Source organism: Canis lupus, chromosome X (assembly GCF_011100685.1).
Source record: "Canis lupus familiaris isolate Mischka breed German Shepherd chromosome X, alternate assembly UU_Cfam_GSD_1.0, whole genome shotgun sequence".
Lineage (NCBI taxonomy): Eukaryota > Metazoa > Chordata > Mammalia > Carnivora > Canidae > Canis > Canis lupus.
The window spans coordinates 81062304-81082334 of record NC_049260.1 but is presented as its reverse complement, the minus strand read 5'-3'; the positions used below and the strand labels follow the sequence as shown (position 1 = coordinate 81082334).

The following is a 20031-nucleotide window of genomic DNA, read 5'->3' as shown; positions in this document are numbered from 1 at the left end:
CCACCACTCCCCGCCCCCAGCCCCAACCCTAGCTCCCCCAGCAATGAGCTAAGAACCAGCCTGAGCCAGAGGGGAGGGTCTTTGATCACAGAGAGGGTTAGTCAGTGGGATGTAATTAGTGAGTTTGGCAGATGGATTCCCAGGTAAACCAAAGGGCGGAGGGAAGCCTCTGTGGCCTGGCCTAGGCTGCAGGGTGGAGTTTGGAGTAGAGGGTTGGGGACTCAGAGCCGGGGGTGGGGGATGGGGGGTGGGGGGGTTGGTGGGAGGGCCGTGGGCAAGGTGAAGGGAACAGAAAGGCTGGCTTGGCAAGCAATCTTGACAATCGAACCTGCATGCTGTTGCACCAGTTCTCATTTCTGCCTTCACTTGATCCAGTGGGCAAAGTCAATCTAGCCTCAGCAGCACCTTCTGACATGATACAGTGCCAATGTCCCTCACCTGTGGCCCCAGGGGTGGTGGTTTGGGAGGTGCTGTTCACTGGTTTTCACAGACTCGGCCACCAACCGCCCCCCTAGCTCTGGCCCCTGGTTCTTCACACATACCCTGTCAGGCTGTAGGAGTTAAACTCGCTCTTGGCTTTGGGCGGTTGACCCGGCCTTGGAGAGCCTCTAGTTGCAAGGGGCTGGGCCTGGTAGGAGTCATAGTAGTCGGAGCGATTTCCCTGGAGTGGGCAGGAAAAGCAGAGGATGATGCCAGCTACCAGGGAGAACAAGGAGGAAATAATGCCCAGGTAGAGAGCTTCTCCGATCTCGAACTTCATGCTATCGGGTACCAGCGGGGAGTAGAAGTCCCGCAGGATCCCGTGAAGGTTCCAGGCAACGGGGATGAAGCCCAGGAGGCCTCCAATGATGAAGAAGACTCCACCCACCACCGCCAGTCTGTCTTTGGCTCGGGAGTCCTGGCAGAAGACAGTGCATCTCATGCCCACCACAGAGACAATGCAGGCCAACGAAGAGATCGCACTGGATGTCACCATCATGGCCTGGGCAGCCTGGATGTCAGCAGGCAGGCCTAGGAGGGTGCTGTAGATGTCACACTGGGTTATGCCTGTGCTGTGTGTGGCGCACTCCATCCAGAGGCCCTTGGAGAAGCCGACCGCCGTCACGATGCTGGTACCAACGTAGGAGCTTGTTCGCCAGCTGGGAAGCAGCATGGCCACCAGGGTGCCCAACAGCCCCAGGAGGCCTAGGATGTAGCCTACAAGTTGGAGGCCGAGAGAGGCCATGGCGGACCTCCCAGCAGAAGTGTCTTCAGGGCTTGTTCCTTTGCCTTCCGGGCTGCAGCTCTCGTTCCTTGGATTCTGGCCCCTAATCCCTCATTTCAGAGTGTCTCTGCCAAGCTGATTTCTCTCCTCCTTACAAGTGTCTGTGGGTGGCCACAAGCAGGCTCAAGAAGGCATCTAGAAGACCTAAAAAAAAAAATCCATAAACCAGATTAAATATTGACCAGAAGCTTATGAGAAACCAGAAAATGCTGGATGCCTTTTGACCTTTGTTATCTTTAGAAATAACACATGAGAAAGGAAAAAAAAAAAACTTTGAAAGTAGAGCCAAAATGTCATCGCCTCCTGCGTAGGCACATACCCTTAGGTTGGCAACCAGACAAAGCCAGGGGCCAGACGGGTGGCTCCTTTCCGAGAAGGTAGTGGTGGCAGTGGCGGTCGTGCCGGTCACGTTGGCTCCAGGTCAGGCTCCTAGTTGGCATGGTTCTGTCTCCAGAGGCTGCTGTCTAACACATTGCCCAGCAACAGGGACATGGGGCCCCTCAATTGCAGACTAAGGCCAAACTCCAGGAGCCTGGGCCAGGAGGAATGGGTCCCAGGACATAGCTTTGGACTCCAGGCTATCAGAGGCCTCTCTCAAACCTCCAGGGGCCTAGAGAGCAGTGGTCTAGCCCTAGGTTGTTCTTCCCAAGGTGAAAAATCTACTCCAGGGCAGGTTAAGGTCAGCAGAAAAGACTTCCATCCCCCTCGGAGAGTTCAGGTCCGCCCAGTCCTGCCCAGATTCCCTCCGCAAGCCAGCCTAAGGCCTCCTCCTGCATGTACACCACACTCCAATATTTCCTGTCTGCTCTCTTAGTGGTTGACCCTACCAGTCCCAGCCTCTGAGATAATGGGGAAGGATTGGAGAGCAAAGGATGTGCCAAGGCCCGGGGGCCCCCTGAAATTCCTTAGGCTCTCTCCTAGCAGAGAGTCTAGAATGGAGACAGGAAAGGGAAGCTGTTCTACAATGGAAACCTTTGTAAGAGGAAGGCATCTGAGCAGATCCTTTAGAATCTCAGAGCTGTGTAGGATTTTGCGGTGTTCAAGGAGCACCCCCCCCCCCACACACACACACACTCTTGCCAAGGCTCACCATCTTTTAAATGTTGAGTATTCCTCAGGAGTCCATTCTTTCCTCAGCCAACATTCTGTCCCTGAGCAAATACGCTGCATGACTTAATCTTAAGTGGACCTAACCCACCCCCATGACTTAATCTCCAACCCATCCACTGACACTTCCAAATCTGAATTTCCATCATAGATCTTCCTCCTGAGCTTCAAGACTGCCAGAGCAATCACCTATGTAAAATATCCACTTTGGGGTGCCCGGTTGGCTCAGTTGGTGAAGTGTCTAACTCTTGACTTCAGCTCAGGTCATGATCTTGGGGTTATGAGATTGAGTCCCATGTCGGGGTCTGGGCTCAATGGGGAGTATGCTTGAGATTTTCTCTCTCCCTCTCCCTGAGGCCCACCCCACCTCAAATAAATAAATAAATCTTTAATTCCAGGTCCACCTGGAAATGCCATAGGCACCTCAAATTTGACACGTTCAAAAGAGAACTCTTCACCTCTCCTAATGCACACTTTCCCAAACAGTTCTTCCCTGAGTCCCCTATGATCACTGAAAGATAACTCTACCCATTCCCTTGCACCAGACCAAAAGCCCGAGAGTGATTCTTGACACCTCTTTCATGCTGATTCCTCACCTTCCATGGTCAATATCTCACCAACTCCACCTCTTGTATACACCTCAAATCCATGGCACCCTTCTCCCCATTCCTACTTCTACTTGCCCGGGTCAGTGCTTCACCATCCCCTCTTCCCCAGACTGTAGCAGTGACTTCCTAACTGGTCTCATTTCCAGTCTAGTCTCTTACAATTCATTCTGCACGTCGTTGTCAAGGTGATCTTTCAACACATTAATCTGATCAAGTGTCTACAGAAAACATTCCAGTGGCTCCTCATTGGCTAAAGGATAAAGTCCAAACTTGTTTGTGCTCTATGACCTCTCAAGCTTCATCTCTTGCCATTGTCCTCCTCATATTCTTGCTGAACTAACTTATTCTCAGTTCCTCAATCATGTCATCTTGTCTTTTGCTTCCAAATCTGAGTGGAGGCTGTTCCTTCTGTGCAGGATGCCCAGCATTCTCCCTCGGTTTACTGCCTTCTCTCTGTTTAGGGTTCAACTCTTATGTCTCTTCCTCTGGCTTGGGTCAAATGCCCGTCCTCCATGTTCTTGCAGCATTCTGTGTTTCCTTAACCCCATCGTGGTAGTACAGTAGTAATAACACTAATAATAATAATAATAATAATAATAATAATAATAACAATTATATAGTGCTTCCGATGTGACCATTATAAGTACTCTATACGTGTCAACTAAATTGTCATGATGTTTTGTGGTAGGTGCTGAGGGTAGGTGTTTCCTATTTAAACCCTTATACTTCTGGGGCACCTGGGTGGCTCAGTGGCTGAGTGTCTGCCTTTGACTCACGTGATCCCAGGGTCCTGGGATCGAGTCCCACATCAAACTTCTCACAGGGAGTCTGCTTCTCCCTCTGCCTATGTCTTTGCCTCTCTCTTTGTGTCTCTCATGAATAAATAAATAAATAATCTTTAAAAGAAAAAATAAAGTTGAGAGAAGGAACTGAAGGAATGAGGGAAATGAAGAGGGAGAGAGACAGAAAGGGAGAAGAGAGAGGGAGAGAAAGCATAGACACAGAGAAAGAGAGCCAGAGAGAGAGAAAGAGAGAAAAAGAGTTTCCTATTTTCTGTATAGGCATTTGCTGAATGTCTTGTCTCTTTCAATTCTAAACCAGTTGAGGGAGGAAATATATTAAACTGATTAATTATTCAATATTTTAAACTTAGATTAAACTTCTGTTGTGCCTCTGCAGAATCAGGCACAGAGCTGCCAGTCAATACTCTTTATTGCTGATGGACACAACAAGGCCAATGTTGATGCAGAGCAGAGCTGAGTAGGAGCCAACACGCGTCTGATGGGATGGGGAGGGAAATCTAGTTTGAAATCTCAGCTCTGGTGCTCACCAGCAGTGACAATGCACAGGTCCTTTCTATGCATTGGTCTTCTTACCACTAAGCTGCTACAATTCTACCCTATCTTGATCATGACTGTGCCTTTCAATGGCACCTTCAGTGCTGCTTGCAAATCCTTCTACTTTTCCCTGGTGAGCATCTCCTGGTGACTTGTTTTTTTTTTACCTCCCTACCCGACGTCCTCCCTGTGAGACTACTACCTTATCCTCATCATTTTCTTACAATTGAGGTTCCTGAAAGAGCCATTTTATGTTGATGTCTCTACTTCTTTCCCATCCCACCCACTGCTCAAGCCTCTGCAGTCTGGTTTCTGCCATTAGCCCTTCCCTAACACTAAGGTTGCCCACAGTTTTCTTGTCCCCAGATCTGTCATCTCACTTTGTCCCTCTCCTTCATAAAAGTGTATTCACCTTTGTTTTCTGTGATACCACTCCTGGTTTTCCCTGCCCCTCAAAATGATGCTTCTAAGTCCTCTTTTTTTAAAGATTTTATTTATTCATGAGAGACACAGAGAGAGAGAGAGAGAGAGAGAGAGAGAGAGAGAGAGGCAGAGACAAAGGCAGGCTCCCGTGGGGAGCCTGATATGGGACTCGATCCCAGGACCCTAGGATCACGCCCTGAGCCGAAGGCAGACACTCAACCACCAAGCCACTCAGGCATCCCCTAATCTTCTTTATAAGTTTTTCTTCTTGTGCCCTCAGTATAAATCTTAATATTCCCTGCAGAGTCTCATCTGGAGTTTTAGACTTCTCTTCTCATCCCTCACATTCTCTAGGGGTGGTTTCATCAATCTGTCTCTATGCTAAATGATTCCTGAATCCGTATCTCTGGGACAGATCTCTCCCATGAACTCAAGATTTGTATAATTAACAGCATTTGGAATGACCCCATCTGAATATTTTCATGGCATCTCAAACTCAACATTTGCAAAGCTAAAATCATCTGCTGTCTTCCCTATCTTCAAACAATTCTGCACACCATGTTCCCTATCTCACTAGGGCCATCCTTCATCCAGCAACTCAAGCCAAGCATCCTTGATTCCTCCCCTCTTCTTGACATGTAACCAATTATAAAGTCCCATCAGATTTACCTTTAAAATATGTTCTGAATGCATCCACTTCTATCTCCACTATGTAAACTTCAGTTTGAAATTAGAAATCTCATGGGCACCTCAGACTGGTCTAATTCCACTTCTGCAATCAATTATCCATCCAGTAGCCAACGATCTTTCTAAAATAGAAATCTAATCCTACACTCCACCCCACCACTTCGCCATGCTTTAAAAACTTCAGGCCCTCTTAATTGCTTTCAAGACAAAGTTGGAACTCTCTAGCATGGGGAAACCAGGAAGGCCCTCCATTGTCTGGCTCCTGGTTTTCTTTCCAGCCTCATTTCCCACCAGTAACCTCCAACCTCATGCTTTATGCTCACCCACACACATGTGCATGGCCACACATACACACACATAATCTAGCCACAAAATTGTGTACTTCCCTGAATTTGCCTTTCTCTCTGTCTCTAAGACCTTGAGTATGCTATTCTACCATCCAAATTTTGCTTGGATAATTGTTGGTCATTATTCAGGACTATCCTTCCCTTGAAACCTTCCTTGGACTCCCTCTTCTAAACCAAGGTTGTGTTACATACTTTTCCTTTTTATTTCCTATCTATATATGGGTTTCCAGTGAGTGTCGGTGAGCTACCTTGAGGTTTTTAGAGAGCAGACCCGCTGCCTCCCAGAAGAGTAGCTCCTGCTCCAGGCTTGTTGGGATGCTGACATGAGAGCCCAGCTTGGATTTCCCATGAGAGTTGGTAGTGTCTTCAAGAGGAGACCTTCTCCCCAGAGTCAGTCCTGGTGCATAAGTAGGAAAAGGAGTTTGGGGAGGGCAGAATTTTAAAAATGCCATCACGAAGGCTTGGAGTCTCAGGAGTCTGTCTTGGCATGGCTGGGAAGGAAGTAGAACTAGTTGTTGGAACTTATTCAATTGGGAGAAATGGCCCAAAGGAGGTCATCTTTCAGGCAGGGTCAGGAAAGCAGGGGTAGACAAGATAGGGGGCAGTTAGGTAGTGTGCCAGGCTAGATTCTGTTTTTGTTAGTGTTATGAGCAGTAGATGGCTCAAAGAAAGAGTCCTGACCTGAGAATCAAAAGACTGACTTCTAGTCTCAGGTCTCCCTGGAACCTGTTAAGGAAGTCCCCTAAATTCGCCAGGCTCCAGTTTCTCATCTCCAAGGTTTCAAGTCTCAATTAAGGAAATGGGGACAGGAAGCCACGGTGACAAATATAGAAGACTGAACAGCTGTTATTAGAAGCAGGCAGCTTTAAAGGACACCCCTGTCAATTCAGAGGTCCTCCTAGAAATCAGACCCTGGCTGCTTCGGAGGAACAGAAAACTCTAGGCCTTGACAGCTGAATTTGTCTTCTGGGCATGAGACCAACACACTCCATGGCCCAAGGGCTGGTCGAGAAGGCTTCATTTAGGATCCTTACCTAATCTTCCTTAGGGGAGGGATTGGAACTGCAGGAGAGGATTAGGAGGGTCAAACCTGGCAGCAGCTCCTGAATTAACGCCTTCTTGCCTGGATCCTTGCCCTGCCTTTTCCGAGTTCTCGCCCCAAGTCTTGTGCATGGCACCCCTTCTTTGGGGTCTCGTAAAACTGAACAGGGTAAGATAGGTGAGGCTTCTCAGGCTCAAGGAAGGAGCTGATGTGGTGTCCTGGGGAGTGATGGAGGCCACCATAGCCCTCTTCTGCCAGTTGGCCTTGTTTCTCCAACCCCCAATCGGACAGCTCCTCACAGGAATCCAAGACACCTGCTCTCCTCTCTGCACCTAATCAGCAGCTGCTTAGGGCTCTAGTAAGTGGCAAAGCCATTCCTCTGAAGCCCTGCTTTCTGGTAAGTGTATCCTCAGAGCAGTTCCCTCAGGGAACAACAACTGGATTGAGGGATGTTCTAATTGCTTTAAAAAGAAGTTCATTTCTGCCCTGATCATCAAAGCAAAACATTCTCACTTTACACTGCTAAAAAACACAGAAAGGCCGACTCTAGAACACAGACATCATCCACCATCTCTCTAGCTCTAAGCACGGCTCATGTTCTGTTTCCAGCTCTGTTTTCAAAGAGGACACTTGAAGAGAATAAAGCCTCAGTCCAAAGAGGAAGTTTCTATTTGTATGGAGATAGAATTGGCACATCACACTGCATTAATTTCAGATGCACAGCATAATGATTTGACATATAACCGCATTTCAAAGTGACCATGACGGTAAGTTCAGTCCACCTCCACCACCTTACATAGCTACAGATTTGTTTTCCTTTGGTGAGAACTTTTAGGATCTACTGTCTCTGAGCAATCTTCAGATAGCACAGCACTGGTAGCTTCAGTCACCATGCTGCACATGATATACCCAGGATTTCTTAACCTTGTAGCTGGGAGTTGGCACTCTCTGACCCCCCCTTCACCCATTTTACTCCTATCCACACCCCCACCTCTGACAACCACCAGTCTGTTCTCTGTATCTAGGAACTTAGGTTTGTTTCAGATTGCACATATAGCTGAGCTCATACCATATTTGGTTTCTCTCCCTGACTTATCTCACTGAGCACAGGACCCTCCATTTTATGGAAAATGTCAGGATGTCCTTTTATGGAAAGCAGGAAGTTCTGACAGACTCACAGACCAGTGGGGGAAGGGTTATTTTAGAGGTTAAGGGGGAGACTTCCCAACTTCACTCAGAAACCCACCTTCTGTTGATTCCCTGAGGTTTTAGGGTGGAAGAAGACACTGAAGCTGGCTGGGAGAGGGTCCCCCTCCCGGTCCTCCTTTGGCCCCTCCAGTTCACCACATGGGGGGCAGTAAACTGTACCTCGCCCCCCCAACCTTGTATCTCAGTCCTCAAAAGCTCCATTCAGAAATTATCTGCTTTGGAGAGCGCTTCCTCTGGCCCTTGTAGTTTCAAACACTGGAAACTTTGTGGTCGCCTTGAGGAAACAAACACTACCAACCCAGGTGCCACCTGAACATTTCCTCCCATGCCCTTCCCTCAGAAACCCAAGGTGGCCCAGCACGGCTACACCATGGGCTAAACGGGTAACAACTAGGAAACAAGAGCCCACAGGTGAGTTTAAAAAGCAGCAAATAAAGCAGAATTGAGGCACTTACGAAGGAGTCCTTTTGCAGAGTCTTGGAGGAGCTGTATGGCTCTGGAGTGGGAGGGAAGTTTCCCGAGGGAGGGGCGCGTAAGGTTCAAGGGGCTCCAGGCTGAGGTGATAAAGGATTTCTAATTGTTAGCCGCAGCTTTGCAAAATCCATCCACAAATCTCAGCCTTGGGTCAGAGACTTATTACAGATCAGAATTAAACCCCTGGAGTCCGTGGAACATTGAGGTGCTTAAAAAAAGTTTAGTGAGCTTTTTCCTGTCAAAAACTCCAGCTGGGCTTTTGTGTGGTGACCTCTGCAAGACCAGGGGAGGCCTTGTGTGGGGGAGAGGGGTTTGGCCCAAGGAGGAGGAATTTGGAACATTCCAGCTTCAGGGGTAGAGAGAAGAGGGGGCCCATTAGGTGTCCCTGGCTGTGGGCCCTGAGGCCCAGCAGGGAGTAAGCCTCATAAACACGGCCCTGGTGAGCTAGTGCCCAAGCAGTCTTGCACTGCCTGCAGCCCCATGGGCTCTTCCATTCAGCTTCCTTCTCCACCAAGCTCCTGGACCTACCCCACCCCAGAGGTTCACCCCAAAGTGCAAAGGCCAGTATGCGGTACTCTAGTTCAGACTCTGGTGGGTTCCAGAGAGCAGTTCCCGACAAGGTGAGGCCAAAGCAGCTGTGCTTACCATGGGCCTCCCCTTTGTCGCATACACAGCAGTACCACACCCCAGTGCCATTTGGGTCCCTCAAAACTTTTGTGACATGGAGAGCAGTGATGGGGTTGCCTCTCCAGATGGAGCAAGAGAAAGCTTTTCTGTCTGTTTTTTGCTGTTTTCTTTTCATTTTGAGATTTTGTTTATTTATTCATGAGAAACACAGAGGAGAGAGAGAGAGACATAGTCAGAGGGAGAAGCAGGCTCCCTGCAGGGAGTCTAATGTGGGACTCAATCCCGGGACTCCAGGATCACGACCTGAGCCAAAGGCAGATGCTTAACCACTGAGCCACTCAGGCGTCCCTGTTTTCCTGATTAGAAACATACTGGATGTTACTGCCAAAAATTCAGAAAATAAAATATAAAGGAGAAACTAGAGGTCCTCATAATACTACTGGCAAGGGATATCCTGCTAATCATTTTAACATTTTGATGTGCCATAGAAGATGTGAATAGAAATATTTTTACCCAGTTGAGTCGCATTTTACCCTACAGTTCCGTAACCTTCTATCATTTCTAAACAATGCAATGATATGATACGGCCTTATTCCCATGTCAAGTAAAGATTCGCTGCATTATATTCTGTGGTATGGAAATATAATTTATTAAACCATTCACTAGTAGGCCTTTTTGTAATTTCCATGTTTTCCCTGTAACCTAACATCTTTGCACAGAATACGGAATGCTTTAGGCTACTAGATCATATTACAAAGGTAGGGCAGCCATTACTATGTGCAGATGAGAAAGTCTAGGCCCAATGAGATGAAATGAATAGGTCACCCAGCATTCCAAGTTGAGCAGTAATAATTAGACCTGGAATCTAGGTCCCTAGATGTCTGGTTCAGTAAATTTTCCAGTACACTACACTGACTGCCTCCCAAGGATTCCTACGGAAAAATAATGAGGCTTGTGGTCACCGTTCGTTGAACACTTGCTGGGTGTCAGGAACTCTGCTGAGAGTCCTCATATACATTGCCTCACTGAGCTACTGCAGAGCCGAGCCAGGCCTGGGCACCAGATCCCGGCAACCCTGGCCCTCGGCTCTTAATCATTACTCTGTACTCCATTTTTGAAGTCATATCAAAACAAACAGATTTGTGGCCTGATGTGAATTCAGTGAAGCAAATCAGAAATCATCCTCTTTCTCAAGGTGGTCCAGAGCTATAGTGCAAAGTGCAAGTAGGGTACTGCTCCTGAGCAGGGGTCTCTCCAGGGAGCTACCCCTTGGCAGGCTGCAACAGGCTAAAAGGGCATCCATGCCTGAGCTCAGGCCTGGGGAGTTTGGGGAGCATGAAAGCAAGCAAACCCAAAGGGCTGGGAGGGATAGCAGGCTAATCTTCTAACCAGCTGTGTGACCTGGGGCAAGTCTTCACATCTTCTTTCACCATGCTTCGCCCGCTTACTTCCCAAGGCTGGACTAATGAATAGGAAAGCATTCTGGCAAGAGTGACATGTGAGTTGAGTGCAAAATAGAATTTGTAGTAGAGGGGCGCCTTATCAGCTCAGGGTGACTCTGTGCAATTGAGGGTAGGAAAAGGCAGAATCTCAGTGTCAGGTGCCAGGGCGGATGAGGGCATTGTGTTGGCAGGATGTGGTTACCAGCCTGGCAATCATTCAAGGAAGGACTATGTTTTAATGCTGTGTTTCCTACAGGTCAGCACTGTCAGATCCTGGTGGAATCCTGCCAGAGAATATGACTCCTTGGGGTTGAGTCTGTGAGGCTCCTTAGTGACCAGCTAAGACCCCTACTGAGATCCAGCAAGCCTAAGTGGGTGGAAGGAAGGAAAGGGTCCTGAAAAAAAGAGAGTGAAAAGTAGCAGTCTGGGAAAAGCAGTATGTGCTCAAAGAGAGGAGTGAGCTGTGACATAATACATTTGGGAATATAAATAATAGTGAAAGGGAATATAAGAGAAGGGAGAAGAAATGTGTGGGAAATATCAGAAAGGGAGACAGAACATAAAGACTGCTAACTCTGGGAAACGAACTAGGGGTGGTAGAAGGGGAGGAGGGCGGGGGGTGGGAGTGAATGGGTGACGGGCACTGGGGGTTATTCTGTATGTTAGTAAATTGAACACCAATAAAAAATAAATAAAAAAAAATACAGGGAGGAAAATGAGAGTCTGAGAAGAGGTGGGTCAGGAAAGAGAGTAGAATGAGAGGCAGGAGATGGGTCTTTGAGGAACAAAATCTAAGAGAGGTCTGTATAATGCAAGGTCTTGAGGGAGAGGGAGGAGATGGTGCTACAAGGAGTCGAGTCTAGAAGGAGAAATAAGAGATTCTAGGGGCACAGGGGGCGGGGATGAGAAGATTATGGGAGAAGGAGGTAGGACCTCAGGCAGAGAGAGGATTTGAGACATTCCATCCCTTTCATTACACCAAACCAGGAAATTCTTATCAAGGTCACAAACGACACCCCTCCACCCCACCCCATGTCACCGAATCCAATGGGCGCTTTTCAATCCCTCACTTCCTTTACCTCTACACAGCATTCAATGCCCCAGATCACTCTGCCTTTGCTTCTCTTGGCCTCTGTGATGCAACCCTCCCCTGATGTTCCTCCTATCTCTCTGGCTTCTTTATCAACTCCTCCTACTCTGGTAGATTCTGAGAAAGCTGTGTTCCTCAGGAGCCTGACCTAGTTCTCCCTCCCTTCTCACTCTGCATTCCCACTCTCAGAGATCCCATTTATCTCTCATGTACTCAGAGGACTTTCAAATCCCTATTTCCTTTGAAATCCAGACCCTGTATACTGACATCTCCGTTAGGATAACTGAAAAGCATCTCAAACTCAACAGCTCCAAAATTGTACCCTTGATTCCCTTTGAGTTAAAAGCAATTCACCCCCAGTCTTCTTCATTTGACAAAGCCAGCTGTTTAAGCCAGGAACCTCAGAGTGATACTTAATTTCACCATTTTTTCTCTGGCCCTCCCTAACCCATCTCAACTGATCTGCAAATCCTTTCAATTCTACCTCCAATATATGACTCTTTTATCCATCTACCCGTTTCCCATGTAAAAATGATGCTTCCATTACATTACCATCATCTCTCAAAATTTGTGGTCTCAGGAGGATTTTACTCCCTTAAAAATTATTAATTAGGAATCAACTCAATGTCCTTCAACTAGTAAATGGATAAACTGTGGCTCATCTGTATAAATGGAATACTATGCAGCACAAAAAGGATTGTGTTATGGATATAGGCAGCTACATGGATGAAGCTCGAATGTACAATGTTGAAAGAAGCCAGATTCAAAAGGTTGTTTATAGTGATTCCATTTATTTATTTATTTATTTATTTATTTATTTATTTATTTATTTATTTATTTTTGTATGATTCCATTTATATGACATTCGTGAAATGACAAAACCAGATTAGTGGTTGCCAGAGGTTAGTGATGGGGGAAGGGGTTGACCACAATGCTGTGGCATAGGGAATTCTTTGGATATTGGAAGCATTACAGAATGGTTGTATGACTTTATGCATTCATCAAAATCCATAGCAGCGCACACCCAAAGGCATACATTTTATGTGTCCTTCCACATTCTGTCACACAGAATATTAAAATGACATGCATGTATATCTAAAAAGAAACAAATAAAAGGTATTAGCTTTAAAAAATCATTGAAAACTCCAAAGAGCTTTCCTTTTTATGGGTTATATATAATGATATTTAACATATTAGAAATTTAAACTGATAAATTTTATTTTTTTAATTTTATTTATTTGAGAGAGAGAGAGAGCACAACTGGGGGAAGGAGCAGAGGGAGAAGGAGAAGTAGGCTCCCCTCAATGAGCAGGGAGCCCAACATGGGGCTGGATCCCAGGACCCCAAGATCATGACCTGAGCCAAAGGCAGACACTTAAATGATGGAGCCACCCAGGTACCCCAAAACTGATAAAATTTAAAACTATTTACTGTAATATAGTTGACCCACAACGTTAGAGGCGTACAACAAAGTGATTCAACTTCTATATACATTATCCTGTGCTCACCACAAGCAGAGCTACCATCTGTCACCACACAACACTATTACAATATCATTGACTATATTCCCTATGTTGTGTGTTTTATTCCCATGACTTATCCATTCCATAACTGGAAGCCTGTACCTCCCACCCCCCTTCACCCACTCTGCCCATCCCTCACCCCCTTCCATTTGGCCATCATTTTGTTCTCTGCATTTATTGGTCTTTTTCTGCTTTTTTGTTTGTTTTGTTTTTTAAAAAAGATTTTATTTTTAAGTAATCTCTACACCTAACATGGGACTTGAACTTACATCTTGAGATCAAGAGTCTTGTGCTCTACTGATAGCCAACCAGGTGCCACTTTATTTGTTTTATTTTATTTTGTTATATTTCATATACAAGTGAAATTATAGGGTGTTGGTCTTTCTTTGTCTGAATTATTTCATTTAGCATAATACCCTCTGTCACAAATGGCAAGACTTCATCCTTTTTGTGGCTGAATATATATATACATATATATATACATATATATGTATATATATACACACACGCATTACAGCTTATTTATCCATTTATTTATGGATGGACACTTGGGCTGCTTCCATATCTTGGCTATTATAAATAATGCTGCAACAAATAGAGGTATGCATATATCTTTTTGAATTAGTGCTTTTGTTTTCTTTGTGTAAAACTATTTATCTTTAATTTTTTAATTTTTTTAAAGATTTTATTTTTAAGTAGTCTCTACACCTAGAGACTAGAAGTCACAACCCTGAGATCAAGAGTTGTGGTCTCTACTGACTGAGCAAGCCAAGCACCCCAAAACTATTTATTTTTACATTTAAAACAATAAACACATTGCATGTTAAAGTAGGTAACACATATTTATGAAAAATAACTATTTTCCAAATCAAAAAAATCAGCAAGAAAAGTAGCATCGTATTACATTTTTTCAAATCTGTTGTGTATCTGACTCAATAAAAAAGCAGCTGGATTCTCATATATGCTCTTGCATTTAGTCTGTTGCAATGTGTTTTGTGGTTAAAATAGATGAAGAAAATCTAACCTCATGAAGATGTGTCAGTAGAGACGGGCATTGTTTAAATAGATTTTTAGGCAGAATTCTAAGAATAACTCCCATATGACACTCACCTGTGTATAAATTTCCTCTCCTTTGAGAGTAGGTGTTTACAATGTTATCACTTCCATGGTCATGTTAGTGATCTGGCAAAGAGAAATGATCCAGGTGGGCCTAATATAATCATGTGAGTCTTTTCCAAGGAGAGTGCCAGCAAGGAATGGGGACCTCAGACCTACAACCTGAAGGAACTGGATTTTTCTAGCATTCTCAGTGAGCCTGGAAGCAAACCTTTTCCCCAGACCCTCCAGATAAGGGCCAGCTCAGCCGACAAGACAACTTGACCTCAGTCTTGTGAGACCCCAAGCAGAGACCTCAGGTGAGCCCAACCTGGTCTTCTGACCTACAGAACTGTGAAATAATAAGTAGCTGCTATATTAAGTTTGTGGTAATTTTTTATGAGTGCAATAGAAAACTAATACCTTGTGGATGTTCTTCTTTGGTACTACACCTAAACTTCACAGGTTGTAGTTTCCTATTGCTTATTTGTGATGTTAACTCTGAAATTGTATCAATGAACTTTTTGTACTCTGTTACATTAAAATCCACTGGTCTATCTTGCACTTTGAATGGATCTATTATCTATGCATAATTTGGTAACATTATGCATTAGTCATTTGGAAAATAGTGGCCTATCCAGTTATACAGATCTTCCAATTGTTGACTCATTTTATGATTATACAATATAAAAAACTGCATTCATTAATATCACTACTAATCTTATCAGAAATGTTTTTAGGTTATTGAGAAACTCTCAAGCTCACAGCAGCAGATAAAGCTTTCCAAAATTATGGTTTTCACTTGAAAGCTTAAATGTTATCAAGGACAACAAACTATCAGTTGTTTTCCTTGAGACGACAGAATCACTTTATTCATTTTCAGCATAACACTGGCCCAAGTCTGCATAACTGTAGTTTGTCTGTTAATCGTTCTTTCAAGTTAAAAAAAAAAAAGAATGTTCTATGAGAAACTGGCTAGTTTAGCTTGCAATCATGCAAGTGCTTTTCCTCATGACACTCATCATAACTCACTATGCAGTGGAAGTGTTTTATACTCCGTTCCTATTTTGTCACACAGGCTATTTGAAAAGACATGTACTCAAAGCGTTGAAATTTAATAAAGATTAATTATCTTTACTGTTTCACCAAAACATTTTTAAGTGAGGGCACCTGGATGGCTCAGTTGGTTAAGTGTCTGCCTTCAGCTCAGGTCATGATCCCAGGGTCCTGGGATCGAGCCTGGCGTAGGGCTCCCTGCTCAGTGGGGAGTCTGCTTCTACCTCCATTCCTACCCCTGCTTGTGATCTCTCTCAAATAAAAAAAAATTAAGAAAAAGACATTTTTAAGTGAAACTGGCATTTCATCTACCAGAATATACCATGAATATTAGTTTGGCACCATCACCTTGATCTGTGCTAAGGTGCCAGCATTTTTACCCACTATAGCTTTTGCCCCTTCAGGGCAAATGTCAACACCGTGAAATGGCAAATAACATCTTAGTATTATCATGAAAGTAGTTTTGTCTGAATCCCGTGAATGAATCTTGGGGCTTCCAGTGATCTTTGGGTCACACTGTTAGGGCTGCTGGTCTAGGACAGAGCTGGAAGGGGAGGTAAAAGGGAGGGTAGAGAAGAAACGATATTTTTTTAAAAGATTTTATTTATTTATGAGAGAGAGAAGGGGGTGGAGAAGGGGCAGTGGAAGAGGAAGAAGCAGACTTCCCACCTGAGCAAGGAGCCCAACACTGGGATCGATCCCAGGATCACAACATGAGCCGAAGGCAGATGCTCAACCACTGAGCCAGCCAGGAGCTCCTGGAGACTTTAGTCAGGCTTAGAAACATCCTGTCAATAGGGGAGGCAGCTGAGAATAAAATGGAGCAAAGACTTTCTAGAGAACATCTGCTCTGCCCCTTCTACTCCTGACCTGCCATACTCCTGGGCTGTCTCAACCAAGTCAAAAGGTACCCGCTAGGGATCCCTGGGTGGCGCAGCGGTTTGGCGCCTGCCTTTGGCCCAGGGCGCGATCCTGGAGACCCGGGATCGATTCCCACATCGGGCTCCCGGTGCATGGAGCCTGCTTCTCCCTCTGCCTGTGTCTCTGCCTCTCTCTCTCTCTCTGTGACTATCATAAATAAATAAAAAAATTAAAAAAAAAAAAAAAGGTACCCGCTAAAACGCCCCCATCCTGGGATTTTGGAGGCTCTGTATTGAAGGCCAAAATATTAACAGAGAATCTCCTCCTGGCCCCTGTATGCCTGTCGTGGTTATTTGCTACCCGACAGTAGAATCCCAAGGCTCTGCTAGACTGAATTTGTTACTCTCAGACCGGCTCCTCTGGCATCAAATGACATTGTATTCCCATGGAATGAGCACCTGCTGTGGACCAAGTCCTCTAGAAGGGAGGAGGAATGGCAAAGCCCCTTCCCTGATCACTTCAATAGGGAGGCTCCTGTCACATCTGAAAATGGAGCTCAGGTGAAAAGCCTGTGAATATTGGCATATTTTGGAGGCCTCTGGGACCTAGAAAGGAGAGGTCGATTTTGAGTCATGGGGGAGGATCACATGCAGGCCCCGTGTAGCAACCAGGCCCACTGGATGTGAGAGGGAATGCTGGATGGAGGTGGAGGCGAGGCTGAAAATACAGGGAAATCCATGAATAGACATATGCCTGCCATATGCCACCAGTCACGGTTTGCTGGTGCTGGGTAGCAGCAGGATGAAAGCTGTGTTGTATGAAGCCAAATCTGGCCAGGTGTGCAAAGTGGGACAAAAGAATCAGCATCTCTTTACCTACAGCATCTCATTTCATCCTCACCTCCAGCACTACTCTTTCCACCCCCAGGACACTGAGGCTCAGAGAAATTGGTTAATTTACCCAAGGGCACCTTGGACAGTAAACTAGCGAGGAGGGATTCCAACTCCAGCCTATTTCCAAAGCCTAAGCTCTGCCTAACCACGGTGGTGGAGCAGGGGGGTAGGGGGGAGAAAGGAATCATCATAATAGTGCTAACAGGCAACATATGTCAAGGACTAAGTACGCATCCAACTGAAAAACCCATAAATTCTCTCATTCAACCTTCACTGCAACCCTGCGAGGCAGGGACCCTTATGTCATTTCACATATGGGGACCCTGGGAAATGGGAGGTCAAGTTGTTTGCCTTGGGTCACAGCTGAGTGCTGGAGCTGGGACACACCCGAGTGTATCGGTGTCTAGAGCCCAAACTTTACCACATAAAGATCCGCCGCAGATACACAGATGCTAGATGATGGGGACCTGAGCTAGAGTGGTGACCCAAGCCCCCTACAACAGTGGCTGGTGAGGGCTGAGTGAAGAACCTTCAAGAAGGAAGCGCTGAGGGTAGGTCCAGCTGCACCCAGTTTTTGTAGTTGGGAGGTGGAGCCACTGACCAATCCGCCCACCTGCAGATCACCGGTGATGGGGGCGGGGGACTTTTGCTCAGGTTGTGACACCAGTTGCTCACTTCCACTGGCCCCCTTCTGCTATCTGCCCAACTCCACAGCAGCACACGAGGTGGTAGGGGGGTGGTGCAACTGCCACAGGAATGACACCCTCCACACAACTGTGTTCTACAACCTCCTGGAGGGTTGAAAGCAAGCACACCTGCGCTCCCATCTCTGTTCTGCCACTCGTTAGCTATTTGGGAAGTCACTTCATCTGTCTGTGCCTCAGTTTCCTACTCATCTCTAAAGGGGGCCAACAGGGACGCCTGGGTGGCTCAGTGGTTGAGCGTCTGCCTTCGGCTCAGGTCGTGATCCCAGGGTCCTGGGATCAAGTCCCACATCAGGCTCCCCACAAGGAGTCTGCTTCTCCCTCTGCCTATGTCTCTGATTAATTAATTAATTAAAGGGAGCGAACAACAGTGCCTACCTCATAGGATCTTCGTAAGGTATAAATACAGTAATGAGGAAATTCAGTGCTTAGCACAGCGCCCAACACATCGTGAGTGCTCACTAAATGCTACTGATTTCTGTAGTGCTGGTGGCTGTTCTTATTAGCTTGGCAGGACCCACCTCCCAGGAAGATCCTGTCACTAGTTACCCAGGTCTGTCCTCACTGAGGCGCCATCAGCAGGCCTCCGGGGGACCAAAGAGAAAAGAGAAGTGAATGTACTCCTGAGAATTCCCATCTTCCAGGGGCTTCTGGCCAGCCTGGGAAAGAGGCTGTATTAGTGCAGAGGGGAGCAGAGGGGCAGGCAAGGCTGGACAGGAGAGCCAGGGATGGGGCTGGATGGGCTGGAGGGCAGGGTGGACGGCAGGGGCCTGACTGGGAGTGACCTTCCCAGGGGCACTCTCCCTCCCACCCCTCCTAGGAGCTTCCTCTGAGCTTCAGCTCTGTTTTTCTAGGCCCCCCACAGTCCAAATGAGGAGCAAATGGGGAGCTGCGAGGGGGCTCTGCCAAAAGATCCCTGTACCACATGGCCCACCTGGCCTGGCTCCGATGGCAGGCCAAGAGGCAGAAGGGTACAGGAGGAGGGCCGACCAGGCAGCAAGCTGTTCTCCAGAGGGGAACCCCCCAACCCCCGCTGTCCCAGGAACCCAAGGGGCTGGGTCCAGGACTTGGCACATTTGGGACATTTGGACTTGAGGGCAGAGGTCCCAGGCACCATTTGCTCTTTTTGCTTTGGGGACAGGCTGGGGTCGGGGAAGAGAACCTTGCCCTGTTTTCCTCTGTCAGGGCAGACCCTGCTTGCCTCTTGCCTCCACCTGGCCCCCACACTGGTCTTTTAGGCTTCCTGCCCACCCCACCCCACCCCTGACCCCAGGGGCCCTGGCTCAGGAGGCAGAGGCTGGAGGGAAGGAGGAAGATCTTCTTTGCTGAGGTGAGCCCAGAACCTGTTCTGGGCCTTTCCACCTGCCACTGTAGGTCCCCTTTCCAATGGCCTAGCCTCTCGCTGTTTCCTGAACAGCTCCCTCCTCCCACCAGCCCCCAGGGATGGTATACAGTGCTGTGCCCAAGAGGCACAGAGACCACCTGAGTTCAAGTCCCAGCCTTGTCACTATTAGCTCCGTGACCTTGGGCAAGTATGTTAGTCTCATCTATAAAACAAGGCTTGTAATAGTGTGTCTTCCTCCTTCGGGTTGTTTGTGAGGCAAATTAATCCATGCGAAATGCTTAGGACAGTGCCTGGTACATAAATGTTTAACAAATGTTCTCTCCTATTACTCTCCGCTCCTAGGCCAGCATCTCAGTTCCCATTCTCTCTGCCCACTTATGCCCAGCCCCACTTGATGAGCCCCTCCTCTGAGAGGTCTCCCCAGCATCACCTGCTCTCCTGACCTCTGTTTCGCTCTCCGGGGAGACTAGACCCACAACAAGGACTGTGACATGAGCAGCACTAAGTGAATCACAGAACAACATGCCAGCCCCCTTGGTGCCAATCTCCTGACCGGTGACCCACAGCAAGAAATATATTTTGTGGCACAGCATAGTCTGTGCATTTGTGCACATTCAACCTCCATCTCCATCTAGGTATGACCAGAGCAGAAATCTCACAGAATGACATCCATCCTCGCTGGGTGTGATCCACTCTTCCGTTTGCCCGTTTGTTCCTTTGGCTAAAGGCCAGTCTGACACAGGGTGGGATTAAGACCTCCAGAGGCCCTCAACCCTGAAAGGATTAGGGGTGAAAGGCCACAGCTTGTTTATGGAGAGGAGGTGAGGTCAAGGGGAGCTGCAGGGGAGGGTGCATGAAAGCCACTGGAGGCTGGAGCTGGGAGGAGCAGGCCAGGCC

At 46.9% G+C, this 20031-nt stretch overlaps 1 protein-coding gene across 1 annotated transcript; it reads right to left on the bottom strand.

Annotated features, from left to right (window-relative positions):
* Positions 1-330: 330 nt before the first annotated feature.
* CLDN2 (claudin 2) lies at positions 331-1283 on the bottom strand. Its single transcript, NM_001003089.1, has one exon. It carries the CDS (start codon positions 1223-1225, stop codon positions 533-535), a length of 693 nt encoding a protein of 230 aa, NP_001003089.1. The 5' UTR covers positions 1226-1283; the 3' UTR covers positions 331-532.
* Between the last annotated feature and the right edge of the window lie 18748 nt (positions 1284-20031).